The sequence below is a fragment of the Pseudophryne corroboree genome, chromosome 3 (genome assembly GCF_028390025.1).
Source record: "Pseudophryne corroboree isolate aPseCor3 chromosome 3, aPseCor3.hap2, whole genome shotgun sequence".
Taxonomy (NCBI): domain Eukaryota; kingdom Metazoa; phylum Chordata; class Amphibia; order Anura; family Myobatrachidae; genus Pseudophryne; species Pseudophryne corroboree.
Window position 1 is genome coordinate 407,433,424 of NC_086446.1, and position 18,848 is coordinate 407,452,271.

Here is an 18,848-nt window from a genome sequence, read left to right on the forward strand (position 1 = left end):
TTGCTTCTGGCTCTGTAAGGGGGACGGCGGCGCGGCTCCGGGACCGGACAATCGAGGTCGGGCCCTGTGTTCGATCCCTCTGGAGCTAATGGTGTCCAGTAGCCTAAGAAGCCCAAGCTAGCTGCAAGCAGGTAGGTTCGCTTCTTCTCCCCTTAGTCCCTCGTAGCAGTGAGTCTGTTGCCAGCAGATCTCACTGAAAATAAAAAACCTAAATTAAACTTTCTTTTTCTAGGAGCTCAGGAGAGCCCCTAGTGTGCATCCAGCTCAGCCGGGCACAAGATTCTAACTGAGGTCTGGAGGAGGGTCATAGAGGGAGGAGCCAGTGCACACCAGGTAGTCCTAAAGCTTTCTTTAGTTGTGCCCAGTCTCCTGCGGAGCCGCCATTCCCCATGGTCCTTACGAGTCCCAGCATCCACTTAGGACGTCAGAGAAATAATTTTTAGACAAAATTAATTCAAGCAGCCTCATAAACAAATTAATCTCAGGACCATATAATTCACGTTATTAGTTATAAGCCTCCTCACTGATAATAAACCCAGCTCGTGTGGAATACACATATAGAGGCTACATACATCAACTGAACATAAAATAACATTGGGTAATGCCGACATTTCTTTTAAAGCTACCAATAAAGATGGTTGTATCCTTTAAGTGGGTGGGCTGAGCTTGAATAACGATTGCAAATAACCATCCAAAAACACAGACACTGGTTGGTAAATAGATCCTCTAACCGATGTAATCGGTCGCTCCGGTGGTTTAGTTGGATGTTTATGAATTTTAGGCAAAGTATACAAAATAGGCTTAATGGGATAAACAACAGTAAGACAATTCTTAATCTGCTCAGAAGTCAAACCATCTAAACACACCCTTTCCAAAACCTCATCAACTTCTTTTTTAAATTTAACAGTAGGATCACTTGGAAGTAGCCTATAAGTATTGACAGGAGCATGCCCAGGCATTGTAGGGAGGTCATTCAGGCACGTGGAGGCCACACACACTACTGAGCCTCATTTTGACTTGTTTTAAGGACATTACATCAAAGTTGGATCAGCATGTAGTGTGTTTTTCCACTTTAATTTTGAGGGTCACTTCAAATCCAGACCTCCATGGGTTAATAAATTTGATTTCCATTGATAATTTGTGTGTGATTTTGTTGTCAGCACATTCAACTATGTAAAGAACAAAGTATTTAATGAGAATATTTCATTCATTCAGATCTAGGATGTGTTATTTTAGTGTTCCCTCTATTTTTTGGAGCAGTGTATATATATATATCTCTAACTACTATCTAACTATCTATATATCTCTATGCGAAATCCCTCACTCACTGACTCATCACTAATTCTCTTAATTCCCGATATGTTAGGATGTTAGGAAGCTGAAATGTAACAGGTATTCTTCAGGTGGTAAATAGGAAAACAACGTAATTAGAATTTTAATAAACCTCCCTTAAGGAGATGAAAAGGGGGTTGACATAATGACGTCATTACCGATGGGTGGCTTGCGTTGTGCAAACGATAATGCCCAAATGGACAATCAAATCAAAATTTGGATTGCACCTCCAGTGTGCAGAATTTCATAAAATTCCAAAAATGGTCCTGTCACTTTTTACCATCTCTGCTATGGGTGCTCCTGGGGTAATGCCAAGAACTATGGATTAATATTTACTTACTGTACATTAACAAGTCAAATTTACATCTCTATAGATATACCAAATTATTAACACTCAAGTATATATGTACAACCGTGAAAAAAATCAGAAACTCACATGCAAAGAATGGATAGAACAGCTAGTATACCATAAAGCTGTAACATGCTGTCACAATTTAGTATACAGTATGTGGGTTTAAGATAAATATACCATAGTATTACCAAAATAGGTCTAGGTTTCCGTGGACCTGGCAATAATTTTACACTAGCCCCTCTTATCTATTTATTGGTCTGCACATCAGCTCACTTAAAACATACCCTCGAGTAGTTATCATTTAACTTTTAGGTCTGCACCATGTTCAGCTAATAAACTCCATCCTAATGTACTGTAACTTTTGGAATATATGTAAGTAGTGTAGCAATGTGAAGGTTGAACCCCATCTAGAAGATATGATAGGAGTCTATAGTTACACAACTCACCAAAGGTACCAGTATACTACGGATATCGAACCAGTTAGTCCCTCAATGGCCCAAGAGTGGTCTTCCTTTCAGCTATAGCCGCAAACAATCAGCTCTGTGTTAATGCCTCTCTTCTGTAAACTTATTATTCACATGAATGGGAACATCAGAAAAGCATTGGGGCAGGTCATTGATAGTATCACTGTCGCTTTGGGTTTGGAAAGAAGCTCACCTTGGTAGCAGAGAAGAGAAAGTCGCTGGACTTTTGGAGCATTTGTGGAATCCAGCAGATCAATGGAAATTCTGAAAATTACACCATCTATGGGCCCAAATCCAGTACTAATCAACTCAAGGATTTACATATGTCAGATCCTGACTGACTGGCAGAAAATGTGGTTTAACAATTCTTGACAGGACATACTATTTCTTAACTGACATCCTGGGTTGTGCCACTCAAGAAGAATAGATTTATCTTTCCATAAACCATTGAAACAAAACAAACAAATATAGCCGATTTGGATCTACTGTACCTGGTTATAACATTAATACTTCAGATACTTCAACATCAATGTTCTCCCTAAAAACTAATCAGTATAGTATCCAAGGCGTGAATAAGAACTACCATAAAATCTGCCCACACACAATTTGACTTTTAGAACACTTTTCAACAGTTTTCAGAATACAGATAAACTGTATATACACTACTGCGCAAAAGTTTTAGGCAGGTGTGGAAAAAATGCTGCAAAGAATGCTTTCAAAAATTCATTGTCCTGCTGCAGAATACATTTGGAGCCAATCAGACGCCTCCTTGATGGTAATGCATAATGGATAAGTTTCTGTCTGTATTTCTCAACATTGATGACACCATTAATTCTGACCAAATCCCCAACTCCATTTGCTGAAGTACAGCCCAAAACCTGTAATATGAACACTAACTTGATGGCACAGTTGTGGATACGGTACCACTATAATTGGTCTGAGGCTTTCCCGAATGCAGATTGGCCCATTGTGGCCTCATCAATACAGTTTTATCTGTACTGGTCAGGGTGTTAAGGATACAGTATTAACCAATGGCTGCATACCTCCAACCGACCCAACACTGATGGTGACCAGCACATATTCTCTTTTTTTCCACACAATTGTGGGTGGATGTTTTGTGATTGAATTTGTACACATTTTTTTGATAATGTATATCTTAATGTAGATTGAATTTGTAATACCTTGGTTTTGTTGGGATACTGTCCCTTGCCATTCTCTGTGAGTCACAGAACCTTTTATTGTTGACATATTAAAAGTTATATTTTATTCAGCATACCCTTCACATGGTATTTACCGAATAGTAAGAGTGCGCCCACACGAAGTCTTCTTTCTCTCCCTATGTTGCATGCATATTCGTTTCTGACTCTGGGCGCACCACCAAGTGGAATTATTGATGGACACAGGTTGCCCACATAGATTGTCCCACTTTGGTTTATCCTTGACTGCTTATAGTATCTTAACTTGTGCCGAATCACCGTTGCTCCTTCCTAGTGGTTTCTGTCAGTTCTGAGTTGATGGCACTGCTGGACAACTTCCGATTTCAAAGGGAAGTAAGCATGACGTGTCTTTAATCTGATGCACGTTTCCTTGGTCGACCACTGCGTCTATGGTGCTAATGTTGCCCGTTTCTTTGTGCTTCAATGCTGAGAAATACAGGCAAGTACTTATCCATCATGCAGTACCATCAGTGAGGCGTCTGATGAGCTCTAAATTTATTCTGCAGCAGGACAACGACCCCGAACATACAGCCAATTTCATAAAGAACGGTCTACAGCATAAAGAAAAACAAGGAGTCCGGGAAGTGATGATATGGCCACCACAAAGCCCTGATCTCAACATCGAGTCTGTCTGGGATTACATGAAGACACAGGAGGATTTCAGCAAGCCTACATCCACAGGATATCTGTGGTTAGTTCTCCAAGATGTTTGGAACAACCTCCCTGCTGAGTTCCTTCAAAAACTGTGTGCAAGTGTACCTAGAAGAATTGATGCTGTTTTGGAGGCAAAGGGTGGTCACGTCTAAAAATTGATTTGATTTAGACTTCTGTTCATTCACTTTGCATTTTGTTAATTGTTAAAAATATTAAACACTTCTATTTTTTTGAAAAGCATTCTTATTTTGCAGCATTTTTTCCACATCTGCCTAAAACAACTTTTGCACAGTACTGTATATAATGTATATTATGGAGAATGTTACGTTCCGGATATGAATTATGAAGGACATCACATCCTAAAATCTTAGCTAAATAGTAAACAGTATGCAAAATACGCACGCAAAAAGGAACTTTTATGAAAGCTAAGGAGCTCAAAACTGGTGCAAATATTGTTAGGCAAAAGGTGCAATAGATTCATAAGTGGAGAGATTTTTTTTTAAATTAATTAAAATAAAATAATTAATTAAATTACTACTTAAGAGACAGACCAAGTTAAAAAATAAACAGTCACAAGTTTGTCTCATATTAATGTTGGAGAGAGGATGTGAAAGAAAGATACTGAATGATGAATAAAATGTGCTCTCTGCAAAATGAATCGTTATAACAGAAACATAGCAAATGCAGATGTTTTAAGACATTTTTTTATTTTTACTTAAAAAAAAAAAGTAACAGTATATTTGCTAATGGTATCAGTATATTATTTTCAACATTTCTTTTCATATAGGAAAAAATAAGATTTTACTTACCGATAAATCTATTTCTCGTAGTCCGTAGTGGATGCTGGGGACTCCGTCAGGACCATGGGGAATAGCGGGCTCCGCAGGAGACAGGGCACATCTAAAAAGCCTTTTAGGTCACATGGTGTGTACTGGCTCCTCCCCCTATGACCCTCCTCCAAGCCTCAGTTAGGTACTGTGCCCGGACGAGCGCACACAATAAGGAAGGATCTTGAATCCCGGGTAAGACTCATACCAGCCACACCAATCACACCGTACAACTTGTGATCTGAACCCAGTTAACAGTATGATAACAAAACGAAGTAGCCTCTAAAAAGATGGCTCACAACAATAGTAATAACCCGATTTTTGTAACAATAACTATGTACAAACATTGCAGACAATCCGCACTTGGGATGGGCGCCCAGCATCCACTACGGACTACGAGAAATAGATTTATCGGTAAGTAAAATCTTATTTTCTCTAACGTCCTAGTGGATGCTGGGGACTCCGTCAGGACCATGGGGATTATACCAAAGCTCCCAAACGGGCGGGAGAGTGCGGATGACTCTGCAGCACCGAATGAGAGAACTCCCGGTCCTCCTTAGCCAGAGTATCAAATTTGTAAAATTTTACAAACGTGTTCTCCCCTGACCACGTAGCTGCTCGGCAAAGTTGTAATGCCGAGACCCCTCGGGCAGCCGCCCAGGATGAGCCCACCTTCCTTGTGGAGTGGGCCTTTACAGATTTAGGCTGTGGCAGGCCTGCCACAGAATGTGCAAGTTGGATTGTGCTACATATCCAACGTGCAATCGTCTGTTTAGACGCAGGAGCACCCATCTTGTTGGGTGCATACAATATAAACAACGAGTCAGATTTTCTGACTCCAGCTGTCCTTGAAATATATATTTTCAATGCTCTGACAACGTCCAGTAACTTGGAGTCCTCCAAGTCGCTAGTCGCCGCAGGCACCACAATAGGCTGGTTCAAGTGAAAAGCCGAAACCACCTTAGGGAGAAATTGAGGACGTGTCCGCAATTCTGTCCTGTCCGAATGGAAAATCAGATATGGGCTTTTGTACGACAAAGCCGCCAATTCTGAAACTCTCCTGGCTGAAGCCAGGGCCAATAGCATGGTTACCTTCCATGTAAGGTATTTTAAATCTACCGATTTTAAAGGCTCAAACCAATGAGATTTGAGAAAATTTAGAACCACGTTCAAATCCCACGGTGCCACTGGAGGCACTATTGGGGGTTGTATACGTAGTACACCTTTTACAAAAGTCTGTACTTCAGGCACTGACGCCAATTCTTTCTGGAAGAAAATTGATAAGGCCGAAATTTGAACTTTAATGGACCCCAATTTTAGGCCCATAGACAATCCTGCTTGCAGGAAATGTAAGAATCGACCCAATTGAAATTCTTCCGTTGGAGCCTTCTTGGCCTCACACCACGCAACATATTTTCTCCAAATACGGTGATAATGTTGTGCGGTCACATCTTTCCTGGCTTTAATTAAAGTCGGAATAACTTCCTCAGGAATGCCCTTTTCTTTTAGAATCCGGCGTTCAACCGCCATGCCGTCAAACGCAGTCGCGGTAAGTCTTGGAACATACAAGGTCCCTGTTGAAGCAGGTCCCTTCTTAGAGGTAGAGGCCACGGATCCTCCGTGAGCATCTCTTGAAGTTCTGGATACCAAGTTCTTCTTGGCCAGTCCGGAGCTACCAGTATTGTTCTTACTCCTCTTTTCCGTATAATTCTCAGTACCTTTGGTATGAGAGGCAGAGGAGGGAACACATATACTGACTGGTACACCCATGGTGTTACCAGAGCGTCCACAGCTATTGCCTGTGGGTCTCTTGACCTGGCGCAATACCTGTCCAACTTTTTGTTGAGGCGAGACGCCATCATGTCCACCTTTGGTTTTTCCCAACGGTTCACCATCATGTTGAAAACTTCTGGATGAAGTCCCCACTCTCCCGGGTGAAGGTCGTGTCTGCTGAGGAAGTCTGCTTCCCAGTTGTCCACTCCCGGGATGAACACTGCTGACAGTGCTACGACATGATTCTCCGCCCAGCGCAGAATCCGTGCAGTTTCCGTCATTGCACTTCTGCTTCTCGTGCCGCCTTGTCGGTTGACGTGGGCGACTGCCGTGATGTTGTCGGACTGGATCAGCACCGGCTGATCCTGAAGCAGAGGTCTTGCTTGGCTTAGGGCATTGTATATCGCTCTTAGCTCCAGTATATTTATGTGAAGAGACTTTTCCAGGTTTGACCACACACCCTGGAAGTTTCTTCCCTTTGTGACTGCTCCCCAACCTCGTAGGCTGGCATCCGTAGTCACCAGGACCCAGTCCTGTATGGAATCTGCCGAAAGGAATCGCTTCGTACGAAGCCACCATTTTTCCCAGGACTCTCGTGCATTGATGTACTGACACAGTTCCTGGTTTTAGGAGGTTCCTGACAAGTTCGGATAGCTCCTTTGCCTTCTCCTCTGGGAGAAATACCTTTTTCTGAACCGTGTCCAGAATCATGCCCAAAAACAACAGATGTGTTGTCGGAGTCAATTGAGATTTTGGAAGATTTAGAATCCACCCATGTTGCCGAAGCACTACTTGTGATAGTGCCACACTGGCTTCCAGCTGTTCTCTGGACTTTGCCCTTATTAGGAGATCGTCCAAGTACGGGATAATTAATACGCCTTTTCTTCGTAGAAGAACCATCATTTCGGTCATTACCTTGGTAAAGACCCGAGGAGCCGTGGACAAACCAAACGGCAGCGTTTGAAACTGATAATGACAGTCTTGTATCACGAACCTGAGATACCCTTGGTGTGAAGGGTAAATTGGGACATGTAGATAAGCATCTTTTATGTCCAAGGACACCATGAAGTCCCCCTCTTCCAGGTTTGCTATCACTGCTCTGAGTGACTCCATCTTGAACTTGAATTTCTGTATATACAGGTTCAAGGATTTCAGATTTAGAATAGGTCTTACCGAACCGTCCGGTTTCGGTACCACAAATAGTGTGGAATAATACCCCTTTCCCTGTTGTAGGAGGGGTACCTTGACTATCACCTGCTGAGAATACAGCTTGTGAATGGCTTCCAAAACCAACGTCCTTTCTGAGGGAGACGTTGGTAAAGCAGACTTTAGGAACCGGCGAGGAGGAGACCTTTCGAACTCCAGCATGTACCCCTGAGATATTATCTGCAGGACCCACGGGTCTACTTGTGAGTGATCCCATTGATTGCTGAAATTTTTGAGCCGACCCCCCACCGTTCCTAAGTCCACTTGTACAGCCCCAGCGTCATGCTGATGGCTTTGTAGAAACCGGGGCGGGCTTCTGTTCCTGGGTAGGGGCTGCTTGCTGCCCTTTCTTACCCTTTCCTCTGCCTCGCGGCAGATAAGACTGTCCTTTTGGTCGCTTTTTATAGGAGCGAAAGGACTGCGGCTGAAAAGACGGTGTCTTTTTCTGTTGGGAAGGAGTCTGAGGTAAAAAAGTGGATTTGCCGGCAGTTGCCGTGGCCACCAAGTCCGAAAGACCGACCCCAAACAATTCCTCTCCCTTGTATGGCAATACTTCCATATGCCTCTTGGAATCCGCATCACCTGACCACTGTCGCGTCCATAAACTTCTTCTGGCAGATATGGACATTGCGCTTACTCTTGATGCTAGAGTACAAACACCTCTCTGAGCATCTCGCATATAAAGAAAAGCATCCTTTAATTGCTCTAGAGTCAATAAAATACTGTCCCTATCCAGGGTATCAATATTTTCAGTCAGAGAATCCAACCACACTACCCCAGCACTGCACATCCAGGCTGAGGCTATTGCCGGTCGCAGTATAACACCAGTATGCGTGTATATACTCTTCAGTGTAGTTTCCAGCCTCCTATCTGCTGGATCCTTGAGGGCGGCCGTATCAGGAGACGGCAACGCCACTTGCTTTGATAAACGTGTGAGCGCCTTATCCACCCTAGGGGGTGTTTCCCAGCGCGCCCTAACCTCTGGTGGGAAAGGGTATAATGCCAATAACTTCTTTGAAATTGGCAATTTTCTATCGGGGGTAACCCACGCTTCATCACACACATCATTCAATTCCTCTGATTCTGGGAAAAATACAGGCAGTTTTTTAACCCCCCACATAATACCCCTTTTTGAGGTACCAGTAGTATCAGAGAGCTGCAAAGCCTCCTTCATTGCCGTGATCATATAACGTGTGGCCCTATTGGAAAATACGTTTACTTCCTCACCGTCGACACTAGATTCATCTGTGTCGGTACCCGTGTCGACTGACTGAGGTAAGGGACGTTTTACAGCCCCTGACGGTGTCTGAGATGCCTGAACCGGTACTAACTGGTTTGCCGGGCGTCTCATTTCGTCAACTGACTTTTGTAATGTGCTGACATTATCACGTAATTCCATAACCAAAGCCATCCATTCCGGTGTCGACTCCCTAGGGGGTGACATTACCATCATCGGCAATTGCTCTGCCTCCACACCAACTTCGTCCTCATACATGTCGACACACACGTACCGACACACACAGCAGCCACACAGTGAATGCTCTATTGAAGACAGGACCCTCCTAGCCCTTTGGGGAGACAGAGGGAGAGTTTGCCAGCACACACCAAAAGCGCTATACTGTATATAACAACCCTAGAAGGTGTTGTTTCTATATATGCACTCTCAATATATAATTATATCGCCAATTTATGCCCCCCCTCTCTTTGTTACCCTGTTTCTGTAGTGCAGTGCAGGGGAGAGTCGTGGGAGCCTTCCTCACCAGCGGAGCCGTGCAGGAAAATGGCGCCGAGTGCTGAGGAGAATAAGCTCCGCCCCTTTTTCGGCGGCTTTTCTCCCGGTTTTTTTAATAAACTGGCCTGGGTTAAATACATACATATAGCCTTAATGGCTATATGTGATGTATTTATTTGCCTCTAAGGTACTCTATATTGCTGCCCAGGGCGCCCCCAGCAGCGCCCTGCACCCTCCGTGACCGAGATCCGTGAGCCGTGTAGCAACAATGGCGCACAGCTGCAGTGCTGTGCGCTACCTCTATGAAGACTGAAGTCTTCTGCCGCCTGTTTCCGGACCTCCGTTCTGCCGTTCTTCAGCGTCTGTAAGGGGGCTCGGCGGCGCGGCTCCGGGACGAACCCCAGGCTGACCTGTGTTCCGACTCCCTCTGGAGCTCAGTGTCCAGTAGCCTAAGACTTCAATCCTCCTGCAGGCAGGTGAGTTGCAAGTCTCTCCCCTAAGTCCCTCGTTGCAGTGCTCCTGTCGCCAGCAGGAGACACTGATTAGAAACCTAAAAAAAAACTTTTCTAACTAGCTCTTTAAGAGAGCCACCTAGATTGCACCCTCTCGGACGGGCACAAAAACCTAACTGAGGCTTGGAGGAGGGTCATAGGGGGAGGAGCCAGTACACACCATGTGACCTAAAAGGCTTTTTAGATGTGCCCTGTCTCCTGCGGAGCCCGCTATTCCCCATGGTCCTGACGGAGTCCCCAGCATCCACTAGGACGTTAGAGAAATAGTGATTCAGAGTACTGTTCTACAGCTAGGAGCAGTCAAGTGTCCTCCTAGATAACTACTATCTACATGTGAGCTGTGTGTGGGGGGAGCATTCTGCCTCACATAAGATGTAAGCTGTAGCCAAAGGTCACAGATGACCGCTGTTATACACGCTATATTCACCGTAATCCTAAGGGGGAATTCAATTAAGTGTTGGGCGCCAAGCGAATCTGCCCGACAACCTCCACCCTTTATGGCAGAGGAATTCTGGCTCAAAAGTGTTCACTGTCCCATACAGTAACAAGCACTTTTAGGTGAATCAAGCATTCGGCCGGCTGGGTGAATCGGCGGAATTTAAATGTAGCGGCAAAGACAATTCAACCCCTCACCCAAATGTTAGACCATAAAACTCAGACAGATAACAAGTTTTGTATATTACATGCATAGTGTTCTAACCAGGGAGAGGCAGTGTGCAGTATGCCAGCTGCTATAGAACCACACATCCCAGCATTACCTGTCACAGTCTCAGAATGCCCTAAAATCAGAGCATGCAGTGACGTGTACCTCTACAGCAAGTGGAGTGTCTCTTACTATATTTAAATGTGATGCAACCATAATAGTTTTACAATTTTGACAACCTAAACACATGCTTTATTTTACTATAATAACAATGAGCCCACAAAAAAATAAAAAATCCATTAATTCCTACGGCAAAAGTTTCTTTTGTACATTAGTAATATCATTGCGCTTGCTTGTTCATGTAGTGTTCCCCCTAGGATGCTGCCATTCACAAGGCAATACCATGCCTTGTAAGGGCCCGTCCCTTGGAAAAACGTCCGAGATCGGCCATCATCGCGTACGTCCAGCGATCTCGGACTCCATTACATCCCACCAAGAGTCTGCAACCAGATATTAAAGGAAGGGTGCTTAATATTCAAGGGTGCCAATAATGTTGATCAGAAGAGTAGCACCCACACAAAAGGTCATTTACTACAGGTGAGAGAACAGACATGTAGCTGTAGACCACATGTTACATAGCACAGACTGGACTTTTACAATGGATTAGAGGAACTGCTAACTTGGACTTTGTAAAATCTCACAGGGATATTGGGGGTAATTCAGACCAGATCGCTGCCGTACGTTTTCGCACAGCAGGCGATCAGGTCCAAACTGCGCATGCTCCGCAATGCGCAGGTGCGTTGCATGGGTACAAAGCGGATCGCGGCTCAGCGATGGGTTTGTGCGACGGATCCGTTCACACGGGCGATCGAAAGGAGATTGACAGTAAGAAGGCGTTTGTGGGTGTCAAATTACCGTTTTCATGGAGTGTCTGAAAAAGTGCAGGCGTGTCTATGCGTCTGCAGGGAGGGTTCCTGACGTCAATTCCGGTCCCGTATAGACTGATGTGATCGCAGCGACTAAGTCCTGGGCTGCACAGAGACTGCACAAAATCCGTTTGTACAGCTCTGCTACACATACAGTCGCGCACTTGCACAGCTAAAATACACTCCCCATGTAGGCGGAGACTATCTGATCGCAGCGATCAGGTTTGAATTAGGCCCATTATCAAAGAGAACAGATGTAGAGGCATTCTGTTAATGGTTTGAATTTATTCTGATAAGTGATCCTATCTATCTGTTGAAGTGTCACCTACAGTATTTGCTTTGATCTTGTGGCTCTAGCAATGGGTTGGGTATGGGTGACTGGTGGTTGGGATGCACTGCGCTCGCCACAGGTTCTATGCTCACTCTATGGGTGTCGTGGACACTCACGAGTGGGAATAGTCCCCTCAGTCGGCATGCCGACTGTCGGGCTTTCCACCGGGAGAAATTCCGGAGGCCGTATAGTGGCCGGCGGAGTCCCGACCGCTGGTCACATAACCGCATCCCTTAGCAACAGTGTACATTACATTACTCTAGTGTTAAGCACAAGTGGATGTGCTCTTATCAATAGAAAATGAAAAAACAAAATGATACTGTCCTATAACACAAATGTATTTTCTAATAGTCTGCCGTTATCCAATACTACAACATTACTTCTGTGACATCTCATGTAACATGCAGTCTGAGCATTCTTTATGCTAAGGCTAGGGGCTGTAGTAGGGAGATGGGAATTTTTCTGTGTTGATTATCATCTTACCTGATCCTTTGTGATTTTTACAGCCTTGCATGGATCAGACTTGCAGTAAAACCGTACATTGTTAATTGGATTTAGTTCTTTCATTCCATAATCCATATGAATAACCTAAAAGAATGATGAACGTTAATGTAAAATATACTGTATAAGGTATGATAAATGTAATTGTTTATTTCAGGAATCTTCTAACCACACAGTACTGAAAGAATACTTAGCACATATATACAGGAAGATAAAGGGGTATATGCAATTGCGGTCGAATTCCCGAAAATGTCGAAAAACGGGACATTTTCGACAAAAAAAATAAATAAAAAATTTCGACAATGCAATTCAGTACTTTTCGTCAAAAAAACGGCCATTCCAAATTCGACTTTTTGAAATTCGACATTTGTCAAATTCGACATTTCTGCAATGGTACAAATGCGGCATTTCGACAAATGTATATTCAATTGAAGATTGTAAATTCCACAACAGTGCTTTTAGACAGTAAATTCGTCATTTTCAATCAGCCACACTTTGCTGGCGGAATTTAATAAAATTTTTTAAAAAACATGTTTTTTTTATTGGTAATAGCATATCTATTTATATTAGAAGGGATTAGGTACTTGGTTTGTCTATTTAGGAGGCACAAGTATTATTTATATATATTTTTTTTATGGAATAGGGTAAAAATCAGAAAAAAAAATGCGTGGGGTCCCCCCTCCTAAGCATAACCAGCCTCGAACTCTTTGAGCCGGTCCTGGTTGCCAAAATACGGGAAAAAAAATGACAGGGGATCCCCCGTATTTTAACAACCATTACCGGGCTCTGCGCCTGGTCCTGGTGCAAAAAATACGGGGGACAAAAAGAGTAGGGGTCCCCCGTATTTTTTGTACCAGCACCGGGCTCCACTAGCTGGACAGATAATGCCACAGCCGGGGGTCACTTTAAATACCCAACTAGTCACCCCTGGCCGGGGTACCCTGGAGGAGTGGGGACCCCTTCAATCAAGAGCCAGGGGTGAAGCCCGAGGCTGTCCTCCCCAATCCATGGGCTACGGATGGGGGGCTGATAGCCTTGTTGAAAATGTAAGAATATTGTTTTTTGCAGAAGAACTACAAGTCCCCGCAAGGCGGTACTTGGAGAACCACAAGTACCAGCATGCGGGGGTAAAACGGGCCCGCTGGTACCTGTAGTTCTACTGCAAAAAAAAATACCCAAATAAAAACAGGACACCGACACCGTGAAAGTATAACTTTATTACATACATGCAGACACACATACTTACCTGTGTTGACACGCCGACTCTGGCCACGTCTCCAATGTCGACGTCCGGGGTACCTGAAAATAAAATTATACTCACCTGATCCAGTGTCCAGTTCTTTATTGTAATCCACGTACTTGGCAAAACAAAAAAACGCATTAACCCGAACCAGACGGACTGAAAGGGGTCCCATGTTTACACATGGGACCCCTTTCCCCGAATGCAGAGACCCCCTGTGAGTACTGTCACAGAGGGTCCCTTCAGCCAATCAGGAAGCGCCACTTCATGGCACTCTCCTGATTGGCTTTGCGCGTCTGAGCTGGCAAACAGCGCATCGCACAGCTCCCTCCATTAGATTCAATGGTGGGAACTTTGCGGTCAGCGGTGGGGTTACCCGCGGTCAGCCGCTGACCGCGGGTGACCTCACCGCTGACCGCAAAGTTCCCACCATTGAAGATAATGGAGGGGGCTGTGCGATGCGCGTCTAACAGCTCCGACGCGCATACAGCCAATCAGGAGAGTGCCACGACGTGGAGCTTCCTGATTGGCTGAAGGGACCTTCTGTGACAGGAGTCACGGGGGGTCTCTGCATTCGGGGAAAGGAGTCCCATGTGTAAACATGGGATCCCTTTCAGTCCGTCTGGTTCGGGTTAATACGTTTTTTTGTTTTGCCAAGTACGTGGATTACAATAAAAGAACTGGACACTGGATCAGGTGAGTATAATTTTATTTTCAGGTACCCCGGACGTCGACATTGGAGACGTGGCCAGAGTCGGCGTGTCAACATAGGTAAGTATGTGTGTCGGCATGTATGTAATAAAGTTATACTTTCACGATGTCTGTGTCCTGTTTTTACTTGGGTATTTTTTTTGCAGTAGCACTACAGGTACCAGCAGGCCCGTTTTACCCCCGCATGCTGGTACTTGTGGTTCTCCAAGTACCGGCTTGCGGGGGAGGCTTGCTGGGACTTGTAGTTCTTCTGCAAAAACCAATATTCTTACATTTTCAACAAGGCTATCAGCCCCCCATCCGCAGCCCTTGGATGGGGGGGGGGGGGGGGGGGACAGCCTCGGGCTTCACCCCTGGCCCTTGGGTGGCTGAGGGGGACCCCTTTATTGAAGAGGTCCCCACTCCTCCAGGGTACCCCCGCCAGGGCTGACTAGTTGGGTATTTAATGCCACGGCCGCAGGGCGCTGTATAAAAGTGACCCCCGGCTGTGGCATTATCTGTCCAGCTAGTGGAGCCCGGTGCTGGTACAAAAAATACGGGGGATCCCTACTCTTTTTGGATCCCGTGTAATTTCCCCCCCCCGTATTTTGGCAACCAGGACCGGCTCAAAGAGCCCGAGGCTGGTTATGCTTAGGAGGGGGGACCCTACGGATTTTTTTTCCGGGTTTTACACCGTTTTTTTAAATTTTTAAAAAATCTAATCAAAATCCGTCAAATCAGCCGTTTTTCGACACTGGGACTGTCGAATTCGTTTTTTATTGAATATGTCGAATTCTGGCACCCACCTGCCGGAATTTGACAGTCAAATTGTGTCGAATTTAAAAACGGGCGAAAAAGTGCCGCAATTCGCCCGGAATTGCATATACCCCAAAGTCTTCCATTCACTTTACTTAATTGTAAATGGTGGCATTGGTACCGATGAAGTCCCAAAACTAAGTAGCTTGGGACTTCACCAGTACCGATGCAAGTGGCATTTCCAGGCATTGGTGGTGTAGCTACTTTGTAGTTCTCAATTCAGGACAACATTTCTACTTCTTTCAAACCTCAATACATCATAATCACAACACCAGAGCTGCCACTCTGCCTGTTGGAGGACTTACATCCACTATGAAATCATCTGAGCTGAGACGGATGTCTGTCGTGGAGATCTGGGGAGTGGAACTTGCCAATTCAGCCGGTAATCGATCGTACTCATCCTGTAATACATTTTATTTATTTTAGTTTTTTAATTTTACTTTATTTTAAGAAAATGGAAATTAGAGGTAAAACATAAAGCAAAACAGTAAAAAAAAACCTGCATCTATAGTTATTGCTGGAAAATACAAGAATATATACAGATGTGTCCACTTACATCCTTGATGTAGTCACGCCATGCCATGGCGGGACTCAGTAGCACCAATCTTTTTCCCCCCCACGAAAATGCATCTTAGTCACAAAGTAATACAATAGGACGCACACACAGCAGATCCTGCTGATTAAAATGTTATGCAGCATGCCTATATTCTGTAATTGCGGCTGTATCTGCATCCAAAATGCCTCGCTACAGTGTTTTCCAGGAAAACAATTTGTAGCATAGCATTTTGTATGCAAATACAGTCGCAGTCACACACAGAATATAGCATATCATTTTAAACAGCAGAAACCTATTGCTTTGCGACGAAGATGCATTTTTGCGGGAAAACTGCAAAAAAAAAAAAAAAAAAAAAAAAAACACTTGGGGCTACAGAGTCACACTGTACTCACACGCCTTGTAGTGCGCGGAGCTAAGATGTAATAGGACACACCTGTATTTTAGTGCAATCAACCCAGAAATTGCGTCATTGTTGGTGAATTTTACCGGCTTAATCCTGGTGCTGGGATGTGTCTGTCCAACATATTTATAAAGTTCCCGTCGTTCTACTTTGCGTAATATCTCTTTGGCTTCAGACAGGCTGGGATCATTGGAGTACAGGATCTGCAGAAAAATGTGGTCTGGGGAGGAAATTCATTAATGTATTTTTAATATAGTAACGTCAGCAAACGCTCATAAAAGGGGCCTGATTCTGAGCAGCACGCAATGCAGATGTGAATGTAGTTGAGCAATTTCTAGCACCTGCGCATGCGCAAATATAATAAAAAAAAAAAAAAAAAAAAAAAGGAGTGTTATGGTAGTCTTACCTTTGTGAACTCTTTCTTCGATGTCCATAGGGTCCACAAGGGAACATCAGGGTTACAGGTCGTGGGATCAGGTCCGGGGCACCAAACTGTTAAGCTTTTCAGATTTCCCAGGCTGCCTCAGTCCTTCTCCCTATAACCTCGCCTTCATGCTCAGGCAGGTCAGTTTTGGTAAGAAGCCCAAAGCCCAAGAAGACACTCTCACAGACAGGAGAAGAGAACCAGTGACCAAAGCCGCAAACCCATATAGGCCAGGTACGTCAGGGTGGGTGCCCTTGGGACACTATGGACCTCGAAGAAAAAGTTAACAAAAAGGTAAGTCTACTGTAACTCTCCTTTTCTTCTTCGGGTTCCTTAGGGCTCCACAGGGGAACATATGGGATGTCCTAAAGCAGTACTTCAAGGGTAGGGACGCTCCTGAGTGGATAGTAGGAGTCTGGTGTCCAAATGAAGCATCCTGGGAGGCGACTGTATCAAAGGCATAGAACCTAAGAAAGGCGTGAATAGAAGACCACGTAGCCTCCTTGCACAATTGGTCAGCAGACACACCAAGGCGCACTGGCCAAGAAGGTCCCACGGACCGAGTAGAATGAGCAGAGATTGAAGCTGGTACTGTAAGAACTGCTTGAGTGTATGCTTGTGCGATAGCAATTCTAATCCATCTGGCCAGAGTCTGTTTATTAGCTGGCCAATCACATAAAGGATGAAGAGGGAATCTGATTTCTGAAGTGAACTGGTCCGATCGACATAGATACGAAGAGCACGAACCACATCCAGAGAACTTTCTTCTGCCAAGAGATCTGGGGAGACGAAGGCCGGAACCACTATTTCCTCATTCAAGTGGAAACAGGAAACCACTTTAGATAGGTAAATTGGTCGAGTATGGAGGACAGCTCTGTCTGAATGAAAAATCAGGAAAGGAGGGTCAGGATTAGATGTTGTAGAGGGCGAGAATGAAACTGAGCATTCTTCATCATGTCGAAGGTCGAGACAATCATTCAGATGACTTGCATGGCTGAGTGAATGGATACTCCGCAAAGTTGGTGCAACTTGTGAATTTGGTCCTGCAGCTTTAACATTTTGTCTACTGGCAAGAAGAGACGCTGACTCGCAGAGTCTAATACTGCTCCTAGGTGTGACATCTGCTGGGAAGGACTTTTTCCAACTGATGAGCCATCCGTGATTTTGAAGGAAGGTCATCGTAATTTGAAGATGCCGTTGCAAGACCTCTTTTGGAGGTGGCTAGGAGCAGTAAGTCATCCAAGTAAGGAAGTATTCTGACTCCCTGATGACACAGACGTGCTGCCATGACTGCCATAACCTTGGTAAAACTTCTGGGCCCAAATGGCAGCACCTGGAATTGATAATGTTGGTTGCATATAGCAAAACATAGGTATTTTTTTATTTTTTTATTGAAGCAATGTGTTGAGCATCAAACATGGTACATTTGGTCTTATAGAGTTTGTACATGCCATTAACATATCACAATAAACTTAGAAATTTGATACACTTAGTTCGTCCTCGTTTGTGATTTCAATAAGAGGTAAATGTAAGTACAAGTTGAGTATCCCATATCCAAAATGCGTGGGACCAGAGGTATTTTGGATATCAGATTATTCCGTATTTTGGAATAATTGCATATCATAATGGGATATCATGGTGATGGGACCCAAGTCTAAGCACAGAATGCATTTATGGTTCATATACACCTTATACACCCAGCCTCAAGGTAATTTTAGCCAATATTTTTAATAACTTTGTGCATTAAACAAAGTGTGTACATTCACACAATTCATTTATGTTTCATATACACCTTATACACACAGCCTGAAAGTCATTTAATACAATATTTTTAATTATTTTGTGTATTAAACAAAGTTTGTGTACATTGAGCCATCAGAAAACAAAGGTTTCACTATCTCAGTCTCACTCAAAAAATTCCGTATTTCGGAATATTTGGATATGGGATACTCAACCTGTACTACCAATTTATACAAAGCTTCCGTGTCACATACAAGTGCTGGTATAACAGTACATTAAAACAGTTGTCTCTTCTAGTTGACCAAAATACCCAATACATACATTAGTCAAAAAAAGAAAAAATAATAGAAAAAGTGTCTGCGCTCGTCTCCCCACCCCCCATGACACCCAAGAGAAAGGCATCACAGGACAATGGGTGGGTCAACTCCCAGTACCATGGTCATATACCACAGAGTATTTGTTAAAGATTCATGTAGTTGTGATTTTATAGGGGTAGACAGTGTGGCCACATA

The 18,848-nt window shown here is 44.1% G+C and overlaps 1 protein-coding gene across 4 annotated transcripts in view; it reads right to left on the reverse strand.

Moving 5' to 3' along the window:
* Window positions 1–18,848, reverse strand: part of SAMHD1 (SAM and HD domain containing deoxynucleoside triphosphate triphosphohydrolase 1) — a 272,305-nt gene that overhangs the window by 15,543 nt on the left and 237,914 nt on the right. For all 4 annotated transcript variants that reach the window (XM_063960182.1, XM_063960181.1, XM_063960183.1 and 1 more), the window contains 3 exons: window positions 16,259–16,392; window positions 15,522–15,617; window positions 12,453–12,557 (listed from right to left, as the gene is read on the reverse strand). In XM_063960182.1, the coding sequence (XP_063816252.1) occupies window positions 12,453–12,557; window positions 15,522–15,617; window positions 16,259–16,392 (335 nt within the window). The remainder of the gene's footprint in view (window positions 1–12,452; window positions 12,558–15,521; window positions 15,618–16,258; window positions 16,393–18,848) is intronic.